This window comes from Rhinolophus sinicus, linkage group LG16, assembly GCF_036562045.2.
Source record: "Rhinolophus sinicus isolate RSC01 linkage group LG16, ASM3656204v1, whole genome shotgun sequence".
Classification (NCBI taxonomy): domain Eukaryota; kingdom Metazoa; phylum Chordata; class Mammalia; order Chiroptera; family Rhinolophidae; genus Rhinolophus; species Rhinolophus sinicus.
This window is the reverse complement of record NC_133765.1, coordinates 31,774,887-31,798,281: the sequence shown is the minus strand read 5'-3', so window position 1 is coordinate 31,798,281 and position 23,395 is coordinate 31,774,887. Positions and strand designations below refer to the sequence as shown.

General features: G+C 48.7%; 1 protein-coding gene across 4 annotated transcripts; it reads left to right on the top strand.

Annotated features, from left to right (window-relative positions):
* The first annotated feature begins 376 nt into the window (after positions 1-376).
* Positions 377-23,163, top strand: OAS3 (2'-5'-oligoadenylate synthetase 3). Of its 4 annotated transcripts, none has more exons than XM_074321950.1 (16): positions 380-996; positions 2,289-2,571; positions 4,211-4,386; positions 5,424-5,659; positions 8,156-8,303; positions 8,942-9,286; positions 10,381-10,663; positions 13,773-13,948; positions 14,760-15,001; positions 15,412-15,556; positions 16,261-16,434; positions 17,800-18,085; positions 19,135-19,310; positions 19,655-19,893; positions 20,798-20,945; positions 21,145-23,163. In XM_074321950.1, exons 1-16 carry the CDS (start codon positions 817-819, stop codon positions 21,154-21,156), a joined length of 3,249 nt encoding a protein of 1,082 aa, XP_074178051.1. In that variant the 5' UTR covers positions 380-816; the 3' UTR covers positions 21,157-23,163. The 4 variants fall into 4 exon arrangements, with proteins under 4 accessions (XP_074178053.1, XP_074178051.1, XP_074178050.1 ...); XM_074321949.1 differs by having other exon boundaries at positions 382-996; positions 8,156-8,309; XM_019734089.2 differs by having other exon boundaries at positions 384-996; positions 8,156-8,309; positions 8,942-9,277.
* Positions 23,164-23,395: the final 232 nt, after the last annotated feature.

Genomic DNA, 23,395 nt, shown 5'->3' with positions numbered 1-23,395 from the left:
AAAACTGAAGTCTTACAGACACTTTAGAATGATGTGTTTGAAGTTTTAAAAAATGTAATTTTTATTGGAATTGTATTAAATGTATAAAGTATTTAGGAGGAGTTGGCTCGTGTAAGAATAGTGTGTAGTAGTGCGAGCTGATGCTGGATTTCAATCCAGTCTGACAACTTTCCAGCGGGGTGGCCTTGGACACATGCCTGGCTTCTCTGTACCTTCATTTCCTCGCCTATGAAATGGCTGTAATAACAATAGCACGTATAGCATGGTTGTGGGGAGGATTAAATGAAATGATAAAAGTAAAGCAGGGCAGGAAAAGCATTCTGCAACTGTTCCTTATTTTCACGTACATCCTGCACGTTTCTGAAACGCTGCCAACGCTGTGTTCTGTGGACCTGCTGCGGGAAAGGCGTTTTGTTCCGTTGTGTTTCGTTTGTCGTTCGTCGGAGCTGGGGGCCCCCAGGGAAGGTGCTGAGACCCGGCGCTGAGAGAGGGAAGGCCAAGGCGAGAAAGCCGCCACAGGGAAGGGAACCGGGAAATGGGTGCCAGGGCCCAGCGCTCCGTAAAGAATCGAAACTGAAAGCGAGAGGGGAGGGGCAAACCGGAGAAAGCGGGAGGAAACGGGGAAGCGGGAGGAGAGGGGGTCAGTAGCACCCCTCCCTCGCCCCGCGCCTGGCACAGGAAGTAGGAGGGGGCGCTGCAGGCACCCGGGGACCGTGCAGACCCTGGGACGCAAACCCAGAGAGCGCGAGTGCATCGGAGCCCACAGCCCGCACGCAGAACCCGTGCCACCCGTTGTCCACGCGCCGGGCCACGGACATGGACTTGTACCGCACCTCCGCCACCGAGTTGGACCGCCTGGTGATCAGCCTGCAGCCGCCCACGGAGTTCGTGGAAACCGCGCGGCGTGCCCTCGGCGCCCTGGGAGCTGCCCTGAGAGAGCGCAGGGGTCTCCGCGACGCCGCTGCCCCTACGTGGCGGGTGCTGAAAATCGCCAAGGTGGGCTCCCAGGGGAGGGGCAACCTCAGGGTTTCCATTTGTAAACAGGGACAATCCTCGGAGGCTGCGGGGCCCATTGAGATGGGGGACGGGCCGGGGGCTGGGGAGGGGTTTTTATCAGTCTTCATTCATTTAACACTTATATAGAACATTTGCTATGCTCCAGGGCCGTTCAAAGTGCCCTGAGAATACATCACTGCACACAACAGCTCTGCCAGGTGTTAATTAACCCCTACTTGACAGATGGGGAAACTGAGGCACAGAGAGCTTAAAGTAGCATGTCCAAGCCTGTAAGAGGTCCAGTCAGGATTCAAAGTCTGATTCTGGCATCTATGCTGCTAATGGTCACCTCTCATTCATTCATTCATTCATTCACTCACTCATTCACCAGACTATGCCTCACCCTAAGGATGCAGAAATAATACATCTCTGTAATAGCCAGAATAGCCCAATTTACTGAGCAATTACCAAATGACAGTGACCATTGTCTCATTAAATGAGTCTTCTCTCACTTTATCACATTCAATGAGGTAGATTATTGCCCCTGTTTAATGGATGGGGAAACAGTCAGACTGGGTGTGGTTAAGCCACTGGCCCAGGCACCTTTTTGGCCTGATTACTTCTAGTCACTTTGTCATTGTGACCTCAGGATGCCTCAGACTCAGAGAAGAGACGAGCTTCAGCTACTGTATCACCAGTGTACACTCAGGGGCCCTGGGGTGGACCAAGGAGAACAAGGTTGGGTAGAGGGGGCCCTGGAGTTTAGCCTCACTCTGTATCTGTGACCATATCAGGACTGTTTGGTGCCTCAGGGAAGTGAGATTACAGGTGTCAGACATCTGACAGAGTGCAAACCACAGAGCAGAGACTAGTAATGTGAATTCCCTTCCCAAATTTCCATTCCTTCCTTGGGCTGGCAAGCTTTGCAGAAAGAAACACTGGTCAGAAAGGTCTCAGAAATTCAGCAAATTACGTAACTGCTTTGTACCGACCCTGGACAAAGGTTGCGAACCTGTATTCTGCAAACCAGAATTTGTTTCACCAACAATTTTAATCTTTTTTTAAGTTAGTTGCAAACCTTTAGAAATCATGGATTTACATATAAAAATTGCTTTTCTTGAAAACTCAGACCTGGCTGCCCTGGACCCACATTCCTGCCTGGCTTTGAATGCCCGGAGCTGTGCGGCCACAGTCTCCACCCAGCCGACTTGCCTTACTCAAGTTGCCTGCCAGCCCATGTGGGTACTGGAATTGGAGAGTGTAGAATTCGAGTTATGTTTTGTCTTTCCTAGGGAGGTTCCTCTGGCCGGGGCACAGCTCTGCGGGGTGGCTGTGATTCTGAACTTGTCATCTTCCTCGACTGCTTCAAGAGCTATAAGGACCAACGGCTTCACCGTCCAAAGATCCTCAAGGAGATGCAGGCACTGCTGAAATCCTGGTGTCAGCACCCAGTCCCCGGTCTGAGCCTGCAGTTTCCTCAGCAGGACACACCCGAGGTCCTCCAGTTCCAACTGGCATCCACAGACCTTGAAAACTGGATGGATATTAGCTTGGTGCCCGCTTTTGACGCTCTGGGTGAGGGATGCCTGGCCCATTCCCGGGTTGGGGGCAAGATCCTGAGGAGTAAGACAGGGCTTCCAGTTCAAGTTCTGCCAACAACTGGCTGTGTGACCTGAGTCACCCACTCTGGGCTTCAGTTTCTTAACTAAATATTGTATTTGGGCCACACAAGGGCCCAGAAGGCCCAGCTCTTCCTGGATCTGTGGTCCTGGAGTCAAGATGCTTGGCTCTCACTCAAGCAACTGGGGTGACTGTCCTTCAGTCACTGCCTAGAGCAGGGCTGCTCAGCCCTTCCATAAATACCCCAGGGAAGAGAGCAAATGGACATGGGCCCAGCAGCAGGGGTCTGGGGACAAGGCCAGAATTCTGCACAATCTTGTATTTTATCTTAAAAGCATTCACGTGGTTTTTGCATTTTCCTTTGTCAGATACCCATGCTTGATTTAATATAATACGCTTCTGTGTCTGCATCTGTAAAATGCAGATAATAGTAACAGGACAATACTAGTTTGTCCTGGAGTTGTTGGAAGGACTGCATGCATTAATACATGTAATGAATTTCGTGCATGGTACATGATAGGGCTGTATGAATATTTGTTATTTCTGTTATTGCTATTACTATTTTTTCTATTATTATTATTATTTACCATGATGCTCTGGGAGGTAGCTATCCTAACTTTACCCAGAGTTATGATGTCCTAGCAGACAGCCACATTCTCCCATGCCTGTATACCCACCCTTTAGGTACAGATATATTAAACAGGATACCTACTCCTTATTAAATGCTTAATTATTCCAGGCACTTGACATGTTTTATCTCATGAACTCCTCAAAACAAACCTATGAGGCCAGTACTGTCTTATCTTCCATTTTACCAATAGAGACACTAAAGCACAGAGACGTACAGTAACTCGCCCACAGTCACACAGCAAATAAGTCAGGACAAGAACCTAGGAAACTATGGAGTGTTTACTTTTCCCAAGCCAGGCCCATGGGAAGTGGGCACATACTGTGAAGTCAGCTGGCTGTGCATTCCAGCCCTGTCTCCAGCTATATAACCTTGGGCAGAGCACTGAATTTCTCGGTGCCTCAGTTTCCACAGGTATAAAACGAGGTGAATGATTGTAGGGTTTTGGTGGGGATACAATGAGGAGAGTCAGGTAATACTTTCCACACAGTGCCTGGCATGTAGTAAGCGCTCGAAAATATTAGTAATTACTGCTAAGGAATCAGAACCTCTTGCCTTTCATTTCTCTGGCATGGCTTCCATTCCTCATGGCACCAATTAATTAAAGGTATGTCCAGTGGTATTTTCGTATGGCCTGAGGGATCCTCCGGGAGGAAAGAATGGCCAGGTGGTAGGGACTCCTGACTCAGCTGGAAACATCATTCCTGTTTAACCTTCTGGGAATGAGGCTGCCCGTCTTTGGCTGGCCGCCGGGGACCCTCCCTTCTGGCCTAGAGCTTTCCTCCCTGCCTCCTGAGAAGCTCCAGGCACTTTTCCTCATCCTTCAACGCCCATACTGGTGTATCCATCCTCCCTCCCTCCCCCCATTCCCTCACTCTCTCCCAGCGCCCCAAGCTGAGCTCAGTGCCAGCCCCCCATCCTGTATCCCCAGCACCCTTCTTGACTCACAGGCCTTCACTCTCACAGGGCAGCTCAGATCCAACGTGAAACCCAAGCCGCAGGTCTATTCGGCTCTCCTCGACAGCGGCTGCCACGCGGGCGAGCACGCGGCCTGCTTCGCAGAGCTGCGAAGGAACTTCGTGAACACGCGCTCTGCCAAGCTGAAGAACCTGATTCTGCTGGTGAAGCACTGGTACCGCCAGGTGAGGCCACCAGTCAGGATCCAGGCTCCAGGCCAATGACTGATTTTGTGCTTCCGTGACAGTGAGAATATTTTCTTCTGTTTATCTGCCATTCATGTTTCTCTTTCTGGGAATTGCCTGTTCGCTGCTTTCTGGTGGTTGATTTGTTGGAGCTCTTTACATACTCTGGGTGCTGATGTTTATTTAGTTAATATAATGCAAAACTATTCTCCCAGTCTGTGGCTTATTCTTTTATTTTGTTTGTAGGTCTATTGTCACCAAACACGTTTGAATTTTAATGGAATCAGATGTGTTCATCTTTTTCTTATGTGACTTATGCTTTGTGAGGCTTATTTAAGAAGCCTTTGCTTATTCTGACTTTCTAAAATTATTCTTCCATGTTTCCTTCCAAAAGGTTTTAAGACTTTCTTTTCATATTTAGGCTTTGAAACTCTCTGGAATATTTTCTGTGTAGTATAAAGTAATGGCAAGTTTGTACACTGCCCTCTTCAACCTCAGGAATACCCCCCCATGCTGTTCATACTTGTTGATAGACTGTTGTGTATTGGGGAAGGGGTAACTCGAGAAGAGCGAACAGGCCACCCCAAATCTTAAGTCACGTGGCTCTGTCCTTGTGTTGGACCACTCATCCTAAAGCAGGTCTGGAATGAGGAGATCCTGGATACCAGTTCTTGTTCAGCCACCGACTTGCTGTGTGACCTTGGGCAAGTTCTGCCATGCTTTTACATGGGGAGAACAGGTGACAGTCTCAGACTACCCGCTGGCCTCTCTTAACTGCTCTCCACGCCTGAGGCCTTGAATCTCATACCTCTGCCTTCCCAACCAGAATATGAGCCAACCACACCATTGAAGGCCCAGCAGTGAGGGCTGATGAGAAACGCAAGGTTGGTCTCGGAACAGGCTTGGAACACAGCACCTCGTCCCAGGCGCTGCCTGCTGGGTTCCCACCCCGGAGGCTGAGCGATCCAGCAAAGTCCTGCAGAAAACTAGCTCTTCCCTCCCCTTAATCCTGAGCCTTCTGCCCTGTCCTCTTACAGGTGTGCCCAGAGGAGACGAGGAGGGAGATGCCCCCAGACTATGCCCTAGAGCTGCTGACTATCTACGCCTGGGAACAGGGCTGTAAGAAGGACGCCTTCAGCCTGGCCCAAGGCCTCCGGACCGTCCTGGGCCTGATCCAACAGTATCAGAGCCTGTGTGTTTTCTGGACCATCAACTATGATTTCGAGGACCCTGCCGTTAAGAGGTTCTTGCAGCGCCAGCTTGAGAGACCCAGGTACCTCCTAGGACCCCACCTGTGCCTGAGCCATGGGGAGATAATTAACAAATATAAAACAGGTCGTATCTACTGAGGGCCAAAGCCAAATGCTACATGTGCACTTCCTAATTCAGTGGATTCAGCTCCAGATGCAAATTAGAACCACTTGTGGGAGTTTTTAAAAATATGCTATATGTTTTGTGCATGAACGTTTTAGTGACACATTGTTACGGAAGGTTGGGCCCTCCTCAGCATAAAGCAGTGAAAAAGCAGTTTATTAGAAGAGATAGTACACTGCAAGGAAATAGGAGCGGACCTGAGCAGTAGAGAATGGCTCAAGGGCCCAAGGTTGCATTATTAGGAACAAAGGAAGAGGCTCAAAAAAGGGGCCCGACTGGCAAGGACTTGGCATTTTTAACCTTTTTTCTCTAGAATGCGCTGTTCCTTTCAGGGCGTGGGACCACTTGATTGTCACCTGTGATTGACAAGAGGCTATTATGTCATCTTTTTAAAACTGTGGAGGTGTGAGTGGCCGGTTTAATCTAGTTGGGTATTTTGTACCCATTTGTTCCTCATAAGGGTAGATAATTACAATGAAAAGGGGAAGTTTTGGGCAGAGAAGGGAAGTCTTTTGGGCGGTAATGCGGAGACCAGATGCCTGTCTCTAACTGCCTGCCTTGTATTCCCCTTGAGAGACGTGATTCCCCATAAAATCTCTATGGGAAGTTGAGGCACAGGAGGTCTTTTCTTCCGTATCTGCTTCCTGCTGGGCAGGGGCATAAGCTGCCCCTATCTATTGGGGGATTCATGGAACTCTCGTCCTATCTGACCTTAGATGAGAGGAAGTGGTCCCGAGATCCACCTGGAAGACCGTGCTGGCTTCTTTGGTTGGGACTGGCAATCTTGCTGGGGTGTCCTCTGTATCCCCAAGGCCCCTAAATGAGGAAAACTAGATTTTAATTAATAAATTCATTAGCTCTGTAGAGCCTGTGGCCATTCAAGCAGTCATTCAGGTGGCATCAATTGTCCAGGAACTGGGCCCAGAATGGGTTGGAAAGAACATTAGGCTTCAATGATTACAATCAACAAGTATAAGTGACCTGTGGGGTCCGGAATGGCTTGGGGGATGTTGGGAAGCCACAGGCTTTTAAGTAGTTACCTGAGCGACATTCTGTGATTCTCTCTAGGAGCAATCTTTAGTCTAGAATTCAGAAACTGATTAGAAGAATAATCAAAGCCAGGGGCTAAGGAGCTAAGAAACTAGGGAAAAGGAGAAACACACTGTTCCCCAATATCCCCCAATAAAAATTTAAAACAAAATGTTCTATAGTGAGGGGGTTCCCATATTAACATAACATACCATCCCAAGTGCACATTTTGGTGACTGTGGGGACAGAGCCAGGAGTGCAGTTTCCAGGCTCTCGGCCTCACGTGGAAAGGTGCTGACTCAGGTGGTAAACGGCCATCAACTGTGATTGGATGGCCATCAGCTGTGGCTAGTTGGCCGTCAGCTGTAACCAGTGAGCCATTGGCCACTAATATAACTGCCGTGGCTGTGCTAGCTGCAAATAGGGGCTAGCAAGAAGATGGTGGCTGAGCTAGCAAGAGTGGATTGCAGTTAGCATGGCGGGTTGCAGATCGTGTGGATTTTGTTTCCTGTGTCTCCAACCCAGCCGCCAGCAAGACTATAGTGGTATGACACCCCTGTCTATGGCTCCGTGGGTGTTCCTTTTTGGCCTCACCGTATCCTGCATTCTTATGTGGGGAGCGGGAGCTGAGACCCCGCATAATACCCGGCATGACAGTGACTTTCTATGAAATAAACATACCTGTGAAACCACCACCAAATCAAGGTAGAATATGCCAGCACCCCAGGAGCTCTCCGTGAACCCCTCCCAAAAGTCACCCCATGCTGACCATTGTCATTGTAGTTCTGTTTTTAAATCTTATTTAAATGGAATCATACAGCATGTCCTTTGTTGTTTAACTTCTCTTTTTCAGCATTAAGTCTTTAAGATTCATCCATATAGTTTTGTGTAGTTGTGGTCCATTCCCTTCCATTGCTGAATAGTATTTCATTGTGTGAATTTATCACAATATGTTTTCCATTCTACTCATGATGTACATTTTGGTTGTTTCCACTCCTGGGCTGTTTACAAAGAGGGCTGTGATAAACGGCCTTGTATTTCAGTGTGTACGCGTATGTGTTGGACTTATACCTAGGAATGAAACTGCTAAATCATCGAGTGTGACTCAGAGATACCAGGGGTAGCTCTTGGTATCTTGTGATTCTAATGTGCAGGCAGAGTTGAGGACCGTTGCTCCCATTTAATCTCCACCACAGCCCATCAAATCAGGCATAGAAGTAAGTTCTCATAGAAGTAAGTTATCTACCTCAGATCTCACAGCTGGAAAATAGCAGAGTTGGAATTGGAACCAGGTCGGCTTGACTCCAGAGCCCCTGATCTGGACCAGCTTGCTAACCAGAATCATCTTGTCCCTCTGGATTTGCAGGCCTGTGATCCTGGACCCAGCTGATCCCACGTGGGACGTAGGGAACGGGGCAGCCTGCAACTGGAATCTGCTGGCCCAAGAGGCAGAGTCCTGCTATGACCGCCCGTGCTTCCTTCAGGCAGCAGGGGGCGCTGTGGAGCCCTGGAAGGTGCCAGTGAGTGAGGGGGCTTTTGGGGTCCTTGGATTTTACAGATAATGTATGTGCTCATCTACTGAGCATCTACTGTGTACCAGGAGCCATGGGTGTGGAACAGACTGAAAAAAATGGGGACTGCGGGCATGTAAAACAATTTAATCACCAAGCCAAGCCTGTGTCTCCGTGTAGTCTGCTTACCAAGCTGTGTCTGCCCACCACAGCGGGAACGTTTTATAATTTCTCCCCTCCATAAGGGCACCTTTCTATAATCTGCCCAAAGGCGCATATGGGCCACCTCCCACTTTCCCTCTCTAAGCCTCAGTCACCCTGACTATACAATGGGAGGGGGCTGATAAGCGAAGGCACATACCATGTTTCCCCGAAAATAAGACTGGGTCTTATATTAATTTTTGCTCCAAAAGACGCATTAGGGCTTATTTTCAGGGGATGTCTTATTTTTTTCATGTACAACAATCTACATGTATTCAAATACAGTCATGTCATCTTCTGGAACATCGTCATGATGTACTAAATGCGTCCGTCTGGCTGACGATCTTAACTGGGGCTTATTTTCGGGGTAGGTCTTATTTTCAGGGAAACACGGTAGAAACCTCTGCACGTGTAAGACAGCTCTTTCAACAAACTTCCAGGGCCTCCCACAGTCAGGTTTGGACGACCACGTCCTGCAAGACCCTGTCCAGAAGAACCTGAAGGACAGCTGCAGTCTGGATGCTGTGCAGCCAAGGCCAGGGAGCAGGCAGCCCTCCTGCCCAGCTCCTGCCCCCTTAGAGGCTGCCAGCATCCCCCCCTGTCCCCCCGGGATGGTCTCGGATCTGTCTCAGATCTCCGCCAAGGAGCTGGACCGCTTCATCCAGGACCACCTGAAACCAAACCCACAGTTCCAGAAGCTGGTGAGCAAGGCCATCGATGTCATCCTGGGCCGCCTCCTCCAGAAATGTGTCCACAAGGCTTCAAGAGTCAGCAAGGTGAGTCAGGTGGGTGTACACACCGATGGGACCCTATCGGGGGACCACGGTGGGGAGGGGAAGGAGTCACAGCAGCGCAGCTGAGGAGGATGGGCCAGGGAAGTGGACATCCCCTGAGGCTAGTGTGCTGGCTGGAGGCGTATATTTAAGTGCCAGCTTTTTTTTTTTAAATGATACAATTTTTTAAACCACTGCTACCATGATCAGATCACTTCCCTTCTCAGCTCAAAATCCTCAGAGAATACAGTGGCCTCAGGGCCTGGCCCTGGTCTCTCTCTGACCTTCACTTACTCCATACTGGCTGCTTCTTGATATCAGGTACACATTCCTGCGGGCTGTTTTCTCTTTCTGGAATGTTCTTCCCCCATCTATTTGGCTCTCTCCCTCCCCTCTTCTAAGTCTGTGCTCCAAGTCCTCTTCTCGAGGGAGACTGACTGCTCCATTTGCAACTGCAACCTGCACTCCACTCCCAGGACCCTTACTTTACTGGCCTGCACATAGCACTTAGCACTTTCTGGGGGCTACTGTTTGCTGACTGTCACTGCCTCCCTCTCCCCCAATAGAATATAAGTTCCAGGAGAACAGGTAACTTTTATTTACTCGCATCCCTATACATGGAAGTGCTCAATAAATTCCTGTTGAATGAATGAGTGAATGAATGAATTGATTGATTGATTGATTGATTGATTGATTGAAACAGGCCAATAGAGTGCATCTACAGACCCCATTTGGCCCCGGAACCTCAATTTGCAACCTGTGGTCTGGATGTGCAATCAGTGAGGGCTGCAGGTGTTTGTCTGAAATCTTTGATCACTGTCCCCACTTCATGCCCCATCCCACCTCCCATCCCCATTATCTGTTGCCATATATTTCCGACTTTTGCGGGCTTTGGGCCAGAAGGCAGGTACAGGCAGGTACAGTTTGACTCTGCCAGGCTTCTAACAAACAGTCAGAAGCCACAGGGTTTGTTTAGCCTACGTCTGTCATCCTGCCCCCAGACCCAACAGCAGTGAGAGAGCAGTTTCGGGGCTGCTGGTGGGGTCACAGCCTGACACTGAGGCTTAAGAAAGAGTCACTGGCCTGAGATGTCCTTTCCTCTACAGGGTGGCTCATTCGGCCGGGGCACAGACCTCAGGGGTGGCTGTGATGCCGAACTCGTCATCTTCCTCAACTGCTTCAAAACCTACACGGACCAGGGGACTTACCGTTCAGAGATCCTCGATGATATGCGGGCACAGCTGGAATCCTGGTGGCAGGATCCAGTCCCTGGCCTGAGCCTCAAGTTTCCAAACCAGACCGTGCCCGAGGCTTTGCAGTTCCAGCTGGTGTCCACAGCCCTAGAAAGCTGGATGCACGTCAGTCTGCTGCCCGTCTTTGATGCCGTGGGTGAGGGGTGCCCAGCCAGTGCCTTGTCTCTAATTGGGATCCCAGGGGACCAGGGAAATAACAGGGTGCTTGCAATCTTCTCTGTGATCCTAATTCCCCTACTTCACTAAGCATTGAAAAGTACGTAACGTCATCATCATCATCAATTCATAACTATTTAGTACTTTTAAATTTACAAAAGTTTTAATTATAAAATGTTTCAAACATACAGAAAACTATATAGACATCGTACACCCATGCACTCCAATTATGATTTCACAAATGTTAACAATTCTCCATATCTGTTTGGGATTTTTTTTTTTTTCCCTAAGAAGTTATATGTTGAAATGTCCTTCCTTATTTTGAAGGGTTTCCTTTATGGTTAATTTTCTAACTTTTTGGGCTGAATCTGAGCTTAGTAATTGTCAATCTTAATAAATGCAATTAAGGTTAGACATTCCCTTTAATGTACCACTTTAGGTCCATAGCAAATGTTTTACGTGTATAATTTTTATTATCACTCAGGTCTAAATATTTTATACTTTTAATTATGACGTTCTGATTTGTTCTTTCATCCATGAATATTTTTGGAAGTGGGTTTCCAATTGAATGTTTTGGGGGTTTGTGTGCTTTGGGCATTTAGTTATCTTTTTCTGTTTTTTCAATTTATTGTTCAATTACAGTTGATATATAATATTATACAATATTGTATTAATTTCAGATGTTCAACATAGTGATTAGACACTTATATTTTTACAAAGAAAATATCCCTTGTGTGATATCAATTCTTTGGAATTTGTTGGCACTTCCTAGGTTTCCCATGGTTGAAAAGAATGCACACTTTCCTTTACTGAATGCAGGCTTCTATGTAGATCCTTTAGATCTAGCTTATGACCTTTGTTCAGATTTTTGTTACTTATTTTCTGCTTATTTGGTCCATCAATTTATCAATAGGGTATCTTAAAGTCTCCTGCTCTGAATGGAGATTTGTCAGTTTCTCCTTGGAATTCTGAAAAGTTCTGATTTTAATATTTTGAGACTATGTTATTAAGAAATGCATAAGTACATAATTATATTTTTCTTGGATTGTTCCTTTTATCATTAAGTAATAATCCTCATTATTTCTAATTAATAGAGTTGTACTGGTCTTTTGATAATGTTTTTCTGGCATTCTAACATACAAGAGGTTAACACTAGAGAAGATTACTTTCTTTTGCTTTTGTTTTTTTACAGCCTGTGCTAATTAAAATCTGTGAACATAATTGGCAATATTTTTTCCCCTCACCATTGCTTCTTAATTTCCAGTTCTTCCTGCTGGATTCATTTCCTTCTTACAGAAATACATCCTGTAGTACTTTTTCAGAAAGGTTTATGAGTGATATATCTTCTCAGACTTTGTCTAAAATCCTTCTGTTTCAACTTCACTCTTAAAGGAAATATTTGACAGTTCTCCTCCATTTCTATTGTCTTCTGGCCTCTACGGTTGCTGACGAGAAGTCGGCTGTCAGTTTATTTCTTTGTTGATGATAATGATGATGACGATTGCTGCTGATGATAATAATGACGTGTGTGGTTTTATTTTCCTTTTGTGTAGCTTTGAAGACTTTCTTTTGTTCATAGTATTCTTCCGTTTCTGATATGTCTGTATATAGATTATTTTATTATAATTATACTGTTTGGAATTTGTTGTGCTTCCTGAATCGGAGAACTCAATTCTTCCTTTAGTTTTGGGGAAATATCTCCCAATATCTCTTCAAATAATGCCTCTCCTGTGTTTTCTCTATTCTCTACTTCTGCAACTACTATTAAATCACTTCATCCTCCACGTCTCTTCATCTCTCTATTTCCCATCGCTCTATCTCTCAGGGCTGCCAGCTGCTCAAATCTATCTTCCAATTCAGTCTCTTCAAATGTGTTTAATCTACTACCTTTCCTTAATTTGTAATGAATCCCAATGACTTTATTTTTCATTTGTAGAAGTGCTATGTAGCTATTTCTCAAATCAACCTGTTATTTGCTCCTAGGCTCCTATTCTTTCATTGTGGCTTCAGACTCTTTTATCTCTTTAATTATTTTAAATATGCTTGTTTTAGTCTCTGAGATGGACTTATATTCTCAAATTCCTGGAGTGTTCATTCTCCTCTTTGTTGTATTGCCTGCCTCTCCCTCAGGGTGGATCATTTTCTCATGTGGTTTGTAATTTTTTATCGTGAGCTCATCTCTGGGATATGTGGAGCTTTTGTATTCTTTCCTTTTCCTGTGGAAGTTCCTTCTGCTCTAGGTTGGAGAAATATCCTCAGGGAACCAAGTTTTTATTTTGCTTCTAGCTGAGCTCCAAGAGTTTCAGTAATTCCCAGGCCAGTCTTACATCAATTGAATAGTCTGGGATTTCCTTACTGTGCACATACTGTAAATTTGGATCTCACATCTGGATTGGGATCTCAGTTTCTCAAGGGGGATCTTTTCTTCCCACCCACTCCCACCCAGAGTCCTGATGGCAAGCTTCCTTGAAGCCTCTGTCTGTTAGTGGGGGACCTTTTTACATCACCTTTCAAGGAGAAGGCATCTGTTCCAGAGTGCCAGCCTTATGAAAGAGAAGGGTGGCAGTTTCTTTTCTATGCTTTGTTTTTCTCTTCTGGGAGATAATATTAATAATAACAACAGTTAATGTTTATTGAGCTTTGTTCTAAGCACGTTACATGTAGATTTCATTTGATTCTTACCATAGTCTTATGAGCTAGATGTTATTTATTATCTCCCTTTTAAAGATAAGGAAACCGAGACTCGGAGAGGGAAGGTCACACAGCTAGTTTGAACCCAGGCCTGTCTGTCTCCAAAGCTCATTGTCTTAACCACTTTCCTATACAGCTTGTTTGGGTTCAAGATTACCCATCTTGCAGAGTTATTGGATGGGTTAGTGAAAATTACTGAAAAGCACCCAGCACACGTGTGTAGTTGGTGCTAAGAAATAATAATAGTCCTGATTGTTAGTCTATGTTATAGATTGTACATTATTGATGGCAAGGTTATATAATTAATGTTAAAATACTAAAGGCTGGTGAGTGGCTGGGATGGGAAATGCTGCTGCTCCATTAGAATTGCGCCCTCAAAGTGCTTCAAACATCCACAGGGCAGCTCAGCTCTGGCGCCAAACCTGAGCCCCAGGTCTACTCAACCCTCCTCGACAGCGGCTGCCAAGAGGGCGAGCATGCGGCCTGCTTCGCAGAGCTGCGGAGAAACTTTGTGAACACTCGCCCAGTCAAGCTGAAGAACCTGATTCTGCTAGTGAAGCACTGGTACCATCAGGTGAGACCTCCATACTCCCTTGCTTCTCCCAGGAAGCAGTTGCTGTCATGGCACTTGCCTCGGCCAATCAGCTCCTCCCCTTTGCAGCAAGCTCCCCTTCTTCGCTTTTTATTGGCCATCCCAAGCGGAAGGCCCGCCTCCTCCATCCTCCCTGTCCTGCTCAGACCTGGAAGCCCCTGGCTAAGAGAGAATCTTGTCTTCATCAAGTGCAAAGAACCTCGTTACCTTGGTGAGGGTCACAGCCCCTCTCTAGCCATCTGTTTCTCCTCTCTCCTCACATCACTAATGCTTTCCTTGTTCTTTCTCACCTTCAAGCCTTTGCTTATGCTGTTCCCCAATCACCATCTTCTGTGCAAATTGTGCTAAATCCTGAGCATCCTTCAACGCTCCCTCACTAAACACTTCTCTGAGTGCCAACTCGCATTCGTGCACTCATTTATTCAACAGACATCTGCTGCGCACCCACTGTTGCTCACTGCTGTGATGGGTGTTGGGATACCAAGATGAGCATGTTGCAGCCCCCATTCCTGTACATCTACCCCATACACCCTTTCAGAAACAACTCTTGGCAAAGACCAAGGCTGAGATTCTTGGTCTCACTGTGTAACCTCGGACAAGTCACTGTCCTCCTCTGGACCTCAGTTTATCCATCTGTAAAATGAGACGAGTGAGCCAAGCCATCTCTAAGGTTCTATTCTTCCTGTGGTTTTGTTTTTTATATTCCCCGCCTTCTGCAAGTGCTTAGGATCATGCTTGGCACACGGTAGGGGCTCACATCCACTGATGCTTTGATTGGCCTTGGGTGACCTAGGTTGCAGCTCAAAACAAAGGAGAGCGGCCATCCCTGCCCCCAGCCTATGCCCTGGAGCTCCTGACCATCTTCGCCTGGGAGCGGGGCTGTGGGGAGGACCGTTTCAGCATGGCCCAAGGCCTCCGGACCGTCCTGGGGCTTGTCCAGAAGCACCAGCAGCTCTGTGTCTTCTGGACAGTCAACTATAGCTTTGAGGACCCAGCTCTCCGAACACACCTTCTTGGCCAGCTCCGGAAACCCAGGTGCAGACCGCGACCTCATTTCCTGCCCTGCATCATCCTTCTCCTCCATTGTCACCTTGGAGTCACTGTACCCAGGAGGGGTCCAGGGTGGAGTTTGGGTGCCCCAGCCCTCCTCCTCATTCTGCTTCCTTCAGGACTCTGCTGAGGAAGCACAGAAAAGGAGGCCCACAGCAGCCAAGGCCAGTTTTATTAACACAGTACAATATCATATCTCAAATTAAGGGCTACCCAATAGCTTCCGGAGCAAAGCAGCCAGGCAGGGGCCCTCCTGCACTTGGGCAACATTGGGCCAGCTCTAAGGTCCTGACACTCTTCTCCCTCTCCCCAGCCCCCATGCCCCTTCTCAGTCTCTCCCACTGCCCTGCTCCTTCACTGGTTCCCACCTGCTTGCCCACCCACTCTGCCCCCAGGCCCCTGGTCCTGGATCCTGCCGACCCCACCTGGAACGTGGGCCAGGGCTGCTGGAAGCTACTGGCCCAGGAGGCAGCAGCCCTGGAGATGCAGGCCTGCTTGATGGGTACAAAAGGGACACCTGTGCAACCCTGGGATGTGATGGTAAGAGATGGGTCCCGGAGGCAGTAGACGCTGTTGGTGCCCCATCCTACATCCCCTGTGCCTGCCGGTGCACATATGTCCAGCTGCTAGGAGTGTTGGATGCTGATGGCTGACAGCCAAGGCACAAGTTGTGCCATCCCAGCCAGTGCCTGAGCGACATGGACACAAATGGCTTACCCTTGTTTGTTTCAAGGCAGGACCATTTCTATGATGCAGTTCATGCTCCAGAGCTGCCTGTGGGATTCGGAAAAAGCATTCTCCAGCTAAGCCTTCTCCACCCTTTCCTGCTTCCTGCAAGCACTGTCCCAGTTAATCGCATGCACAAGAATCCCCGTCACAGGCCCTGCTTCTGGCGAACTCCACTTAAGACAATAGCCTTTTGCAGCTCCCAAAGGATATGATTTTATCACATTTGTTATTTTGTCACAGAATCTCATAGCCTGTGCTTAATACTCAAGACAATCCAGTGAGGCCTAGGCCTCATTCTCGCCCCCATTTAAAGATGGAGAAACAGGCTTGTTGTGGTAGTAGAACCAGAACTTGAACTCTGGTCCCTTTGATGCTGCAATCTGCCAATTAGTTGAGGAGAAAAAGGAGATAAAGGAGATAGTGGGAGTCTTGTCTTCATAGGATATCTAGGAACAGGGCCTGGGTGTTCACAGGGAATCTGTCTGGAGCTGGCCCTCCCTGGGTTCTCTCTGCAGCCCGCTCTCCTGTACCAAACCCCAGCCGGGGACCTCGACAAGTTCATCAGTGAATTTCTCCAGCCCGACCGCCAGTTCCTGACTCAAGTGAACAAGGCTGTTGATACCATCTGCGCATTCCTGAGGGAAAAATGCTTCCAGAATTCTCCCATCAAAGTGCTCAAGGTGGTCAAGGTGAGTCCCCAGAAAGCTGTAGACAAAGAGGGTCCTGTATGCTGGTGATCTTTCCTAGGCCCATGCCAAGCGTTACCCACTTCTGTGGCCCCTGCAGAAACCAGCACAAGGCCAAGTAGAGAGGAGAAAACAGAATGTGTTCATGGGTGAATGGCTGAGGTAGGGCCCAGATGTTTCCACCAAGTTTCTTTTGGTTGCTCATGATAGCCAACTCAAAAGAAGCAACAAAAAGGAATGTGTTGGCTGATATAAATGGAAAGCCCTGGAGTAGATCTGCCTTCAGGCAGAGCCTGATCCAGGAGCCTATGCAAGGTCATCAGGACACAGCTTTTCTTCCTAGCTCTTGGCTCTTTTATCTTGGACAGGCCTTGTCCATATGATGGTCCTTGGCCTCTCTAAGCTTCTAGAAAGAGGAATTATCTTTTCTCAAAATTCAAAGAAGCCTTGAAATTGAGTTTCATTAGCCTGACTATATATGCCTTAGCCAATCACGAACGCCAGGGAGACCTCAGGTGCTGACTGGCCAAGCCTGGGTCATATGATGGAGTCAGCCCCGTGTGGGCCTCATGGGCTGAGTGTGGGGGACGAATGAATCCCCCAAAGAAAACCCAGATGCTGGTCCCAGAAGGTGGAAAGGATGCTGGGGTGTACAAAAAGTCACATTATCCACTGCACCAGATATGACCACAGTTCACAGTTGGAGTCACGGGGAGACACAGGTTAGCTCTGGAAAGAGTGTCAGCATAGATTCAGCCAGTGACAAGTCCCAGGCCTGGTGACTTGCTGTGTGACCCCAGATAAATACCTTCCCCTCTCTGATCCTTGCCTTCCTCATCCATAACACTTGAGGACGGTAGCCTAAGCCACTGGTTCTCAACTGTGGCTTCACTTAGAATCACACAGGCTTTTAAAAATATATATACTGATGCCCATCCGCCTCCCAGGAAAATGAAGCTTAGTGGTGCCAAGGCCCATCATATGGACAAGGCCTGTCACAGTCTCAGGGGCATAGGAGCCAGGCAACAATCATTTTTAAAAGCTCTTCCTGATGGAGATAAGCTTGAGATCCAACTGCAGGCCTAAAAAAAGAAAAAGAAAATTCTCAAATCCCTCCCAACCCCTAAACATGATGCAATGAGAAACTTTGCACGTGTTGAAGGATTTAAACTTATGCCTTGCACATTTCTTTTTCTCACAACTATGCCATGTTGTAACTGCATGTTAAAGATGTAAGACAGAGAGGTTAGGTGACTTACCCAAGGTCACACAGCAAATTCTTAACTCAGAGTCCAGAGCCCATGGGCTCTGGCAGGAGGACATCAAGCAGTACTTCTGGGGTCAAGCCACCTGTCATGTCCTCCCCAGGGCGGCTCTTCAGCCAAAGGCACAGCTCTGCGAGGCCGCTCGGATGCGGACCTAGTGGTTTTCCTCAGCTGCTTCAGCCAGTTCACCGAGCAAGGAAACAGGCGGGCAGACATCATCTCGGAAATCCGAGCCCAGCTGGAGGCATGTCAGCAGGAGAAGCAGTTCGAAGTGAAGTTTGAGATCTCCAAGTGGGAGAATCCCCGCGTGCTGAGCTTCTCGCTGGCGTCCCAGACGATGCTGGATCAGAGTGTGGACTTCGACGTGCTGCCAGCCTTTGATGCCCTCGGTGAGGTGCCCGGGCCTAGTCCCGAGCAGGAGAAAAGCAGAGGCAGGGCTGCCAGGGGCAGTTGTAGAGGTTGTGCAGCGCACAACCAAACCACACCTGTTCATATCGTCAGCCTTGTAGGTGTGTGTGTTTATCACAACTTCCCTGCAAAGTGTTTGGAGAAAGGGGCACCTTTTCCTAATTTACACAAAGGGGCTACATGGACTAACAGTGGCCCTGCGCTGGGTTTTCGTCCCAGCAATTCCCAGCAATATGCTGTATGACCTTGAACAAGGGATTCCTCCACCTTGAGCCTCAGTGTGTCCATCGGATGAGAAGGACATCGAAGGGTTTCCGTGCATCGAGTATTTGTGTACTCCCTCCCCCCCTGCTACAGACCCATTCGATCAGTCCAATCATAAATGCACCTACTATGTGCTCAGCACTCTTCCAGGCATTGAAGATAAATCCCTGAACAAAACAGACACAAATCTCTTTGTATCTATTCATTTCTGACTTTGGACAGGAGAGTTTGCCGACTGAGGGAATCCCCCATATCCCCAAGTATTTGGTTCCTGTATTTTGCAAAACAAGTAGCAAGGGAGAGGTTGACCCAGAAATGTATCAGGAATCTATTCAATTCCTCAGTTCAGAGAGTGAGAGCTCGACTCTCAAGGAATGCCGGTAAGTGCACTGGAACCAGAAGGGTGGTGTCATCTCTCACCACATATGGTTCTGTCACCTGCAGGAGGCTCTGTCCCTTTGATAGAGAGATGAGCAGATGTCAGAGAGCCTTGAAGACATGTTAGCTCCCAGCTGAGACTCTCTGCATGTTGGGGAAACATGTAGGTTAAAAGGGGGCAGAAAAGGGAGTAAGATGCTCGCCGTGGATTTCACTCACACTGGGTCACGCTACATTTGTGCTCCACCTAAGGATACCCCGTGGCCTCGCAGGGGGGTCCCAGACCACCCATAGGGAAATACCCAAGTAGGAGATCTCGGAAGTACTTTAGTTGGCACCACTCTGACTCTGGGAAATGAAGTGCGGTTTTCCTTGCCTCTGTTTCCAGGCCAGCTGGTCTCCCGCTCCAGGCCCAGCCCTCAGGTCTACGTGGACCTCATCCACAGCTTCCACAATGCGGGCGAATACTCCTCTTGCTTCACAGAGCTGCAGCGGGACTTCATCGTCTCTCGCCCCACCAAGCTGAAGAGTCTGATCCGACTGGTGAAGCACTGGTACCAGCAGGTTTGGCTCAGGGACGAGGGGGCCGCCCCGCCAGTGGCCCTGGCTCGGCCTCTGGAGTGCTTTCCTGGGAGGAGGCTGGCCCAGCCCTGGCTGGCAGCCTGGGTTTGTGGAGCAGAAAGAGGGATTTGTCCTAGCTGTGGGACCTTAGCTTTCTTAGTAAAATAGGGCTGACCTACAAGTAACCATGTCACAGGACTTGCTGGGATAATGCAAGGCAAGGCATCTGGTATAGTAGGTGCTCAGTAAAAGCTTGGGGATGGGTTTGCTGGCTCTGGGAGGGTCCCTTCCCATAAATCTTCATTGCCAGTACGGACCAATACATCATCTTTCTCCTCATTCCCCAGTGCAACAAGATGCCCAAGGGGAAAGGCTCCCTGCCCCCCCAGCATGGGCTGGAACTCCTGACGGTGTATGCCTGGGAGCAGGGCGGGAAGGACCCCCAGTTCAACATGGCTGAGGGCTTTCGCACTGTCCTGGAGCTGGTCACCCAGTACCGCCAGCTCTGTGTCTACTGGACCATCAACTACAACCGTGAGAACAAGACCATCAAAGACTTCCTGGAGCAGCAGCTTCGGAAGCCCAGGTTCAGGCCCACGCCCCATGGCCCAGAGCCTCAGATCTAGGGTGACTCACTCTCTCTCCACCTCCTGAGGGCAAAGAGCAGAGACAGGAAAATCCGCTTTCTAGAACTGAGCTCTTTTCTAGAAGTGCTATGCTTAGCACCTGAGGAACAGGCAGTCAGTTTCCTGGTCACCTGTGAAGAGGGTTGCCAGTTGAAATGCAAGACTCCAAGTTAAATTTGGATTTCAGAGAAACTGTGAATACCTTTTTAGTGTAAGTATGTCCCACGCAGTAGTTGGGATATACTTATGCTTTAGAAAACAACCCTTGTTCATTGTTTATCTGAAACGCAAATTTAACTGGGCAGCCTCTATATGTATTTGTTAAACCTGGTGACCCCACCTGTGAACCCACCAGGTAACATAAGCATGTCTCATTCTTTGGGATTTTGCCCGTCTCTGAATTGCTACAGAGACAACAGAGAGGCTTCATCAAGTTGTGATGCATCTCAGGCAGTGGGTAGTGGCTACTTAGAGTGCTGTGCTAAAAAGCTCTCTGCAGGCGTGAATTGGCTCAGCTGTAAAGAGTGGCCTCATCAGTTAGTGACGTCGACCAGGGGTGCAGGAAGGGAGAGTAGTGGAACCAGTGCTGTGGTCGATTAACTGTGGTTAACAATGCTTGCTTTACATGCAGAAGGGGCAAGCATGGTTGATTGGTAATGTCTGCCTGGGTGCAGAAGGGGCCTATGTGTAGCTTATTTTCTATCCTGTCCTCTAGTGTGTGTTCCTGGAGCACAGAGGAGTCTCTGGGCCCTGCCCCTGACCCCTACAGAGTGTTGGGTGAGGGAGGAAATTGGTCCAACCAATCCCACAGGGGGACACCCAAATGTTGTCAGGAGTAAGACTGACCCTGGATGGGAATTGCAGGCCCATCATTCTGGATCCAGCTGACCCAACAGGCAACCTGGGCCACAATGCCCGCTGGGACCTGCTGGCCAAGGAAGCTACAGCCTGCATGACTGCCCTGTGCTGCATGGGCAGGGATGGCAACCCCATCCAGCCATGGCCAGTGAAGGTGAGAGACCTGTGGTACAGCGAGGAGCGTGTTTTGCTGGGGAGCAGTGTGGTCCGGGGAGGGGCATGACTCCTCCCAAAGGGGCAGGGCCCAGTCAGGGCCCAGGTGTGCCCCCATGCCTCCGTGTCCTGTCTGTCCATGTCGTCTTGGCTTCTCAAGGAAGGCTAAGGGTAACTAACATCTTCTGTACCCTCCACAGGCCGCTGTGTGAAGCCCAGAAAATCAGTGGTCATACCAGATGGACAGATGGACACCAGCCCTCGGCATGGGGAGACTCAGGGGCACCTGCCAGATGTGTGTGTGTGTGTGTGTGTGAGAGAGAGAGAATCCACTCTACTCTTCAGTCCAGCCTCCCAGCTGATGTTTCTGCCTCCCAGCTCTGCTCTCTCCTCCCGGAAGCCCACTCTGCTTATCCAGCCCAATTGAGCTTCATTGCATTCCCCTTGTATCAGACAGCACGACCCATCTCACATACCCCCTCCCCTCTGTGGCCTACACGCTGGAGTCCAGACTCCATAGATTGGCACCGGGCTGGGTTTCCAGCTTCTCCATCACCCGTATGATTCTCTAGCTTCAGCTGCATCCCACACTGTACCCTGCGCCTGCCGAGAATGTCCTCCTTCTCCCTGACTTCTCTCTGCCCATCCACACCCGCTCAAATCCTTCCTCCTCTTAAACCCATCCCTGACCTCCCAGTGACCTCTCCTTTCCCAGTTCAAGAACTTTTCATGGGGATGGCAGGGTTTTCATCTCATTTTTTAGTCACACTCAGATGGTCATGGCTGCCTGGAGCCCTAGGTGTTGAAGGATCCTGCAGAATGGATACAGAGTTGGGAAGAGTGACCTAATCACTTGGTGATGTCTGCCATTGATGCCATAAAGGAAGGTAGTGGCATGAGTGCCGTGATTGATTAGCAATGTCTGGACTGGATGCAGGAAGATGCTCACAGATCTATAGTATGTGTCTGGACTCTTGAGAAGCTCTCTGAGCTCAGCCGGTAGCAGGAGCGCATGTCCAGATGGGCTAGCTTTGTCTGCTACAGACACGGACAGAGGCCTCCTCATTGGAGGCCTCCTTTGGTTCAACCTTCCTGTTTCATCCCCCCAGTTCCTACATCTTGATGCCATGTCCTACTTGCCTTCTTGGATTTTTACTGAGTTCCTATCTTTTCTCTTGACCTGCTGGAATGCCACCAGTGGGATCCTCCATCCCAAATGCCTAAACGTGAGCCAATACCCAAACAACAGTGCTCAGGCTATTTCTCTCTGCCCTCCAGAGTAAATCCACCAGGTCCATGCAGGAGGCACTGCTGACCTCCAGTCCAGCCACAATGTCCCACTGAGTCAAGGCTCAGCACGGAAAACAGAAAGTACTCCAGGTGTCGTAAGCAGCAAGGGAATCCATCGAAACCCCTGGATCGGCTGGAGGAGGCTGGGGCCACCTCCACTGGACTATTGGTTTCCAGATTGGACCCCCCATGGCTAAATCAGAGGTCAGGCTGCTGCTGCTGCCATCCCTACTGCCTCACACCCTCGAAGCTGGGGTCCAGACCCAGGACGGCAGCCACAAACATCTCTCAGAAGCTGGCAGCCACCAGTATGGCAGGAAGGTGGCGTCTGCCTCCCTCCTTTAACATGATCTAAATACAGCCAGAACTCCGGCTGCAGGGAGTCTGAGAAGTGGACGTTTCATTCCCCCCACACACACACACACCGTGGCACAGGGAGGAATGGATGCCCAGGCCGAGGGGCAGTGTCCAGCACTGCGTCCCTATCAGAAGCACCATGAATATCTGTTGGGTGGGTGAGGGTGTGGTCCATCCCAGAGGGGAGGACCAGGAGACAGAGAGAAAGCAGCCATGTTCTTAGGGCACACAAGAGTTAAGGGGCCTGGATGACGATGTGTCAATGTAGGTTCTTCAATTGTAACAAATGTCCCACTTCAGGGAGTGTCGATAGTGGGGGGAAGACATATGTAGGAAATTTCTGGACCTTCTGCCCAATTTTGCTGTAAACCTGAAACTGCTCTGAAAAACAAAGTATTTTTTTAAAAAGTAAAGGGGTGTAATATCTGCAACATGCACTCAAATATAATAATACTGCTAAGAGGTACCTATAGAATGAGGGGAAATGTGAAATATTCTGGGTGAGGATATAAGAGTTCTTTGTAACACTCATCTCGCAAATATATAATAATAATAAAGCACATACTTTGGAATCGTGTAGTGTGGAATTAGAACTTGCCAGACAACTTAGTAGCTGTGTGACCTTGGGCAAATGTTTCCACCTCTCTGAGCCTCTTGGTGTTATAGTAAACATCAGACAAGGGCAGGGAAGGATCCTTTGTGGGCAAAGTTCTCCAGAGAAACAGAACCAGTAGAGTGTCTAGATCTAGAGCGAGAATTATTTTAAGAAATTGGCGGGTGCTATTATAGGGGTTGGCAAGTCCA

Bases quoted from the DNA above. Each gene is read 5' to 3' on its own strand.
- OAS3 (XM_074321949.1), top strand. From the start codon at position 817: ATGGACTTGTACCGCACCTCCGCCACCGAGTTGGACCGCCTGGTGATC. The intron at 9,287-10,380 runs GTGGGTGTACAC...TTTCCTCTACAG, and splicing joins GAGTCAGCAAGGTGAGTCAG to GGTGGCTCATTCGGCCGGGG. The intron at 15,002-15,411 runs GTGCAGACCGCG...CTCTGCCCCCAG, and splicing joins GGCCAGCTCCGGAAACCCAG to GCCCCTGGTCCTGGATCCTG.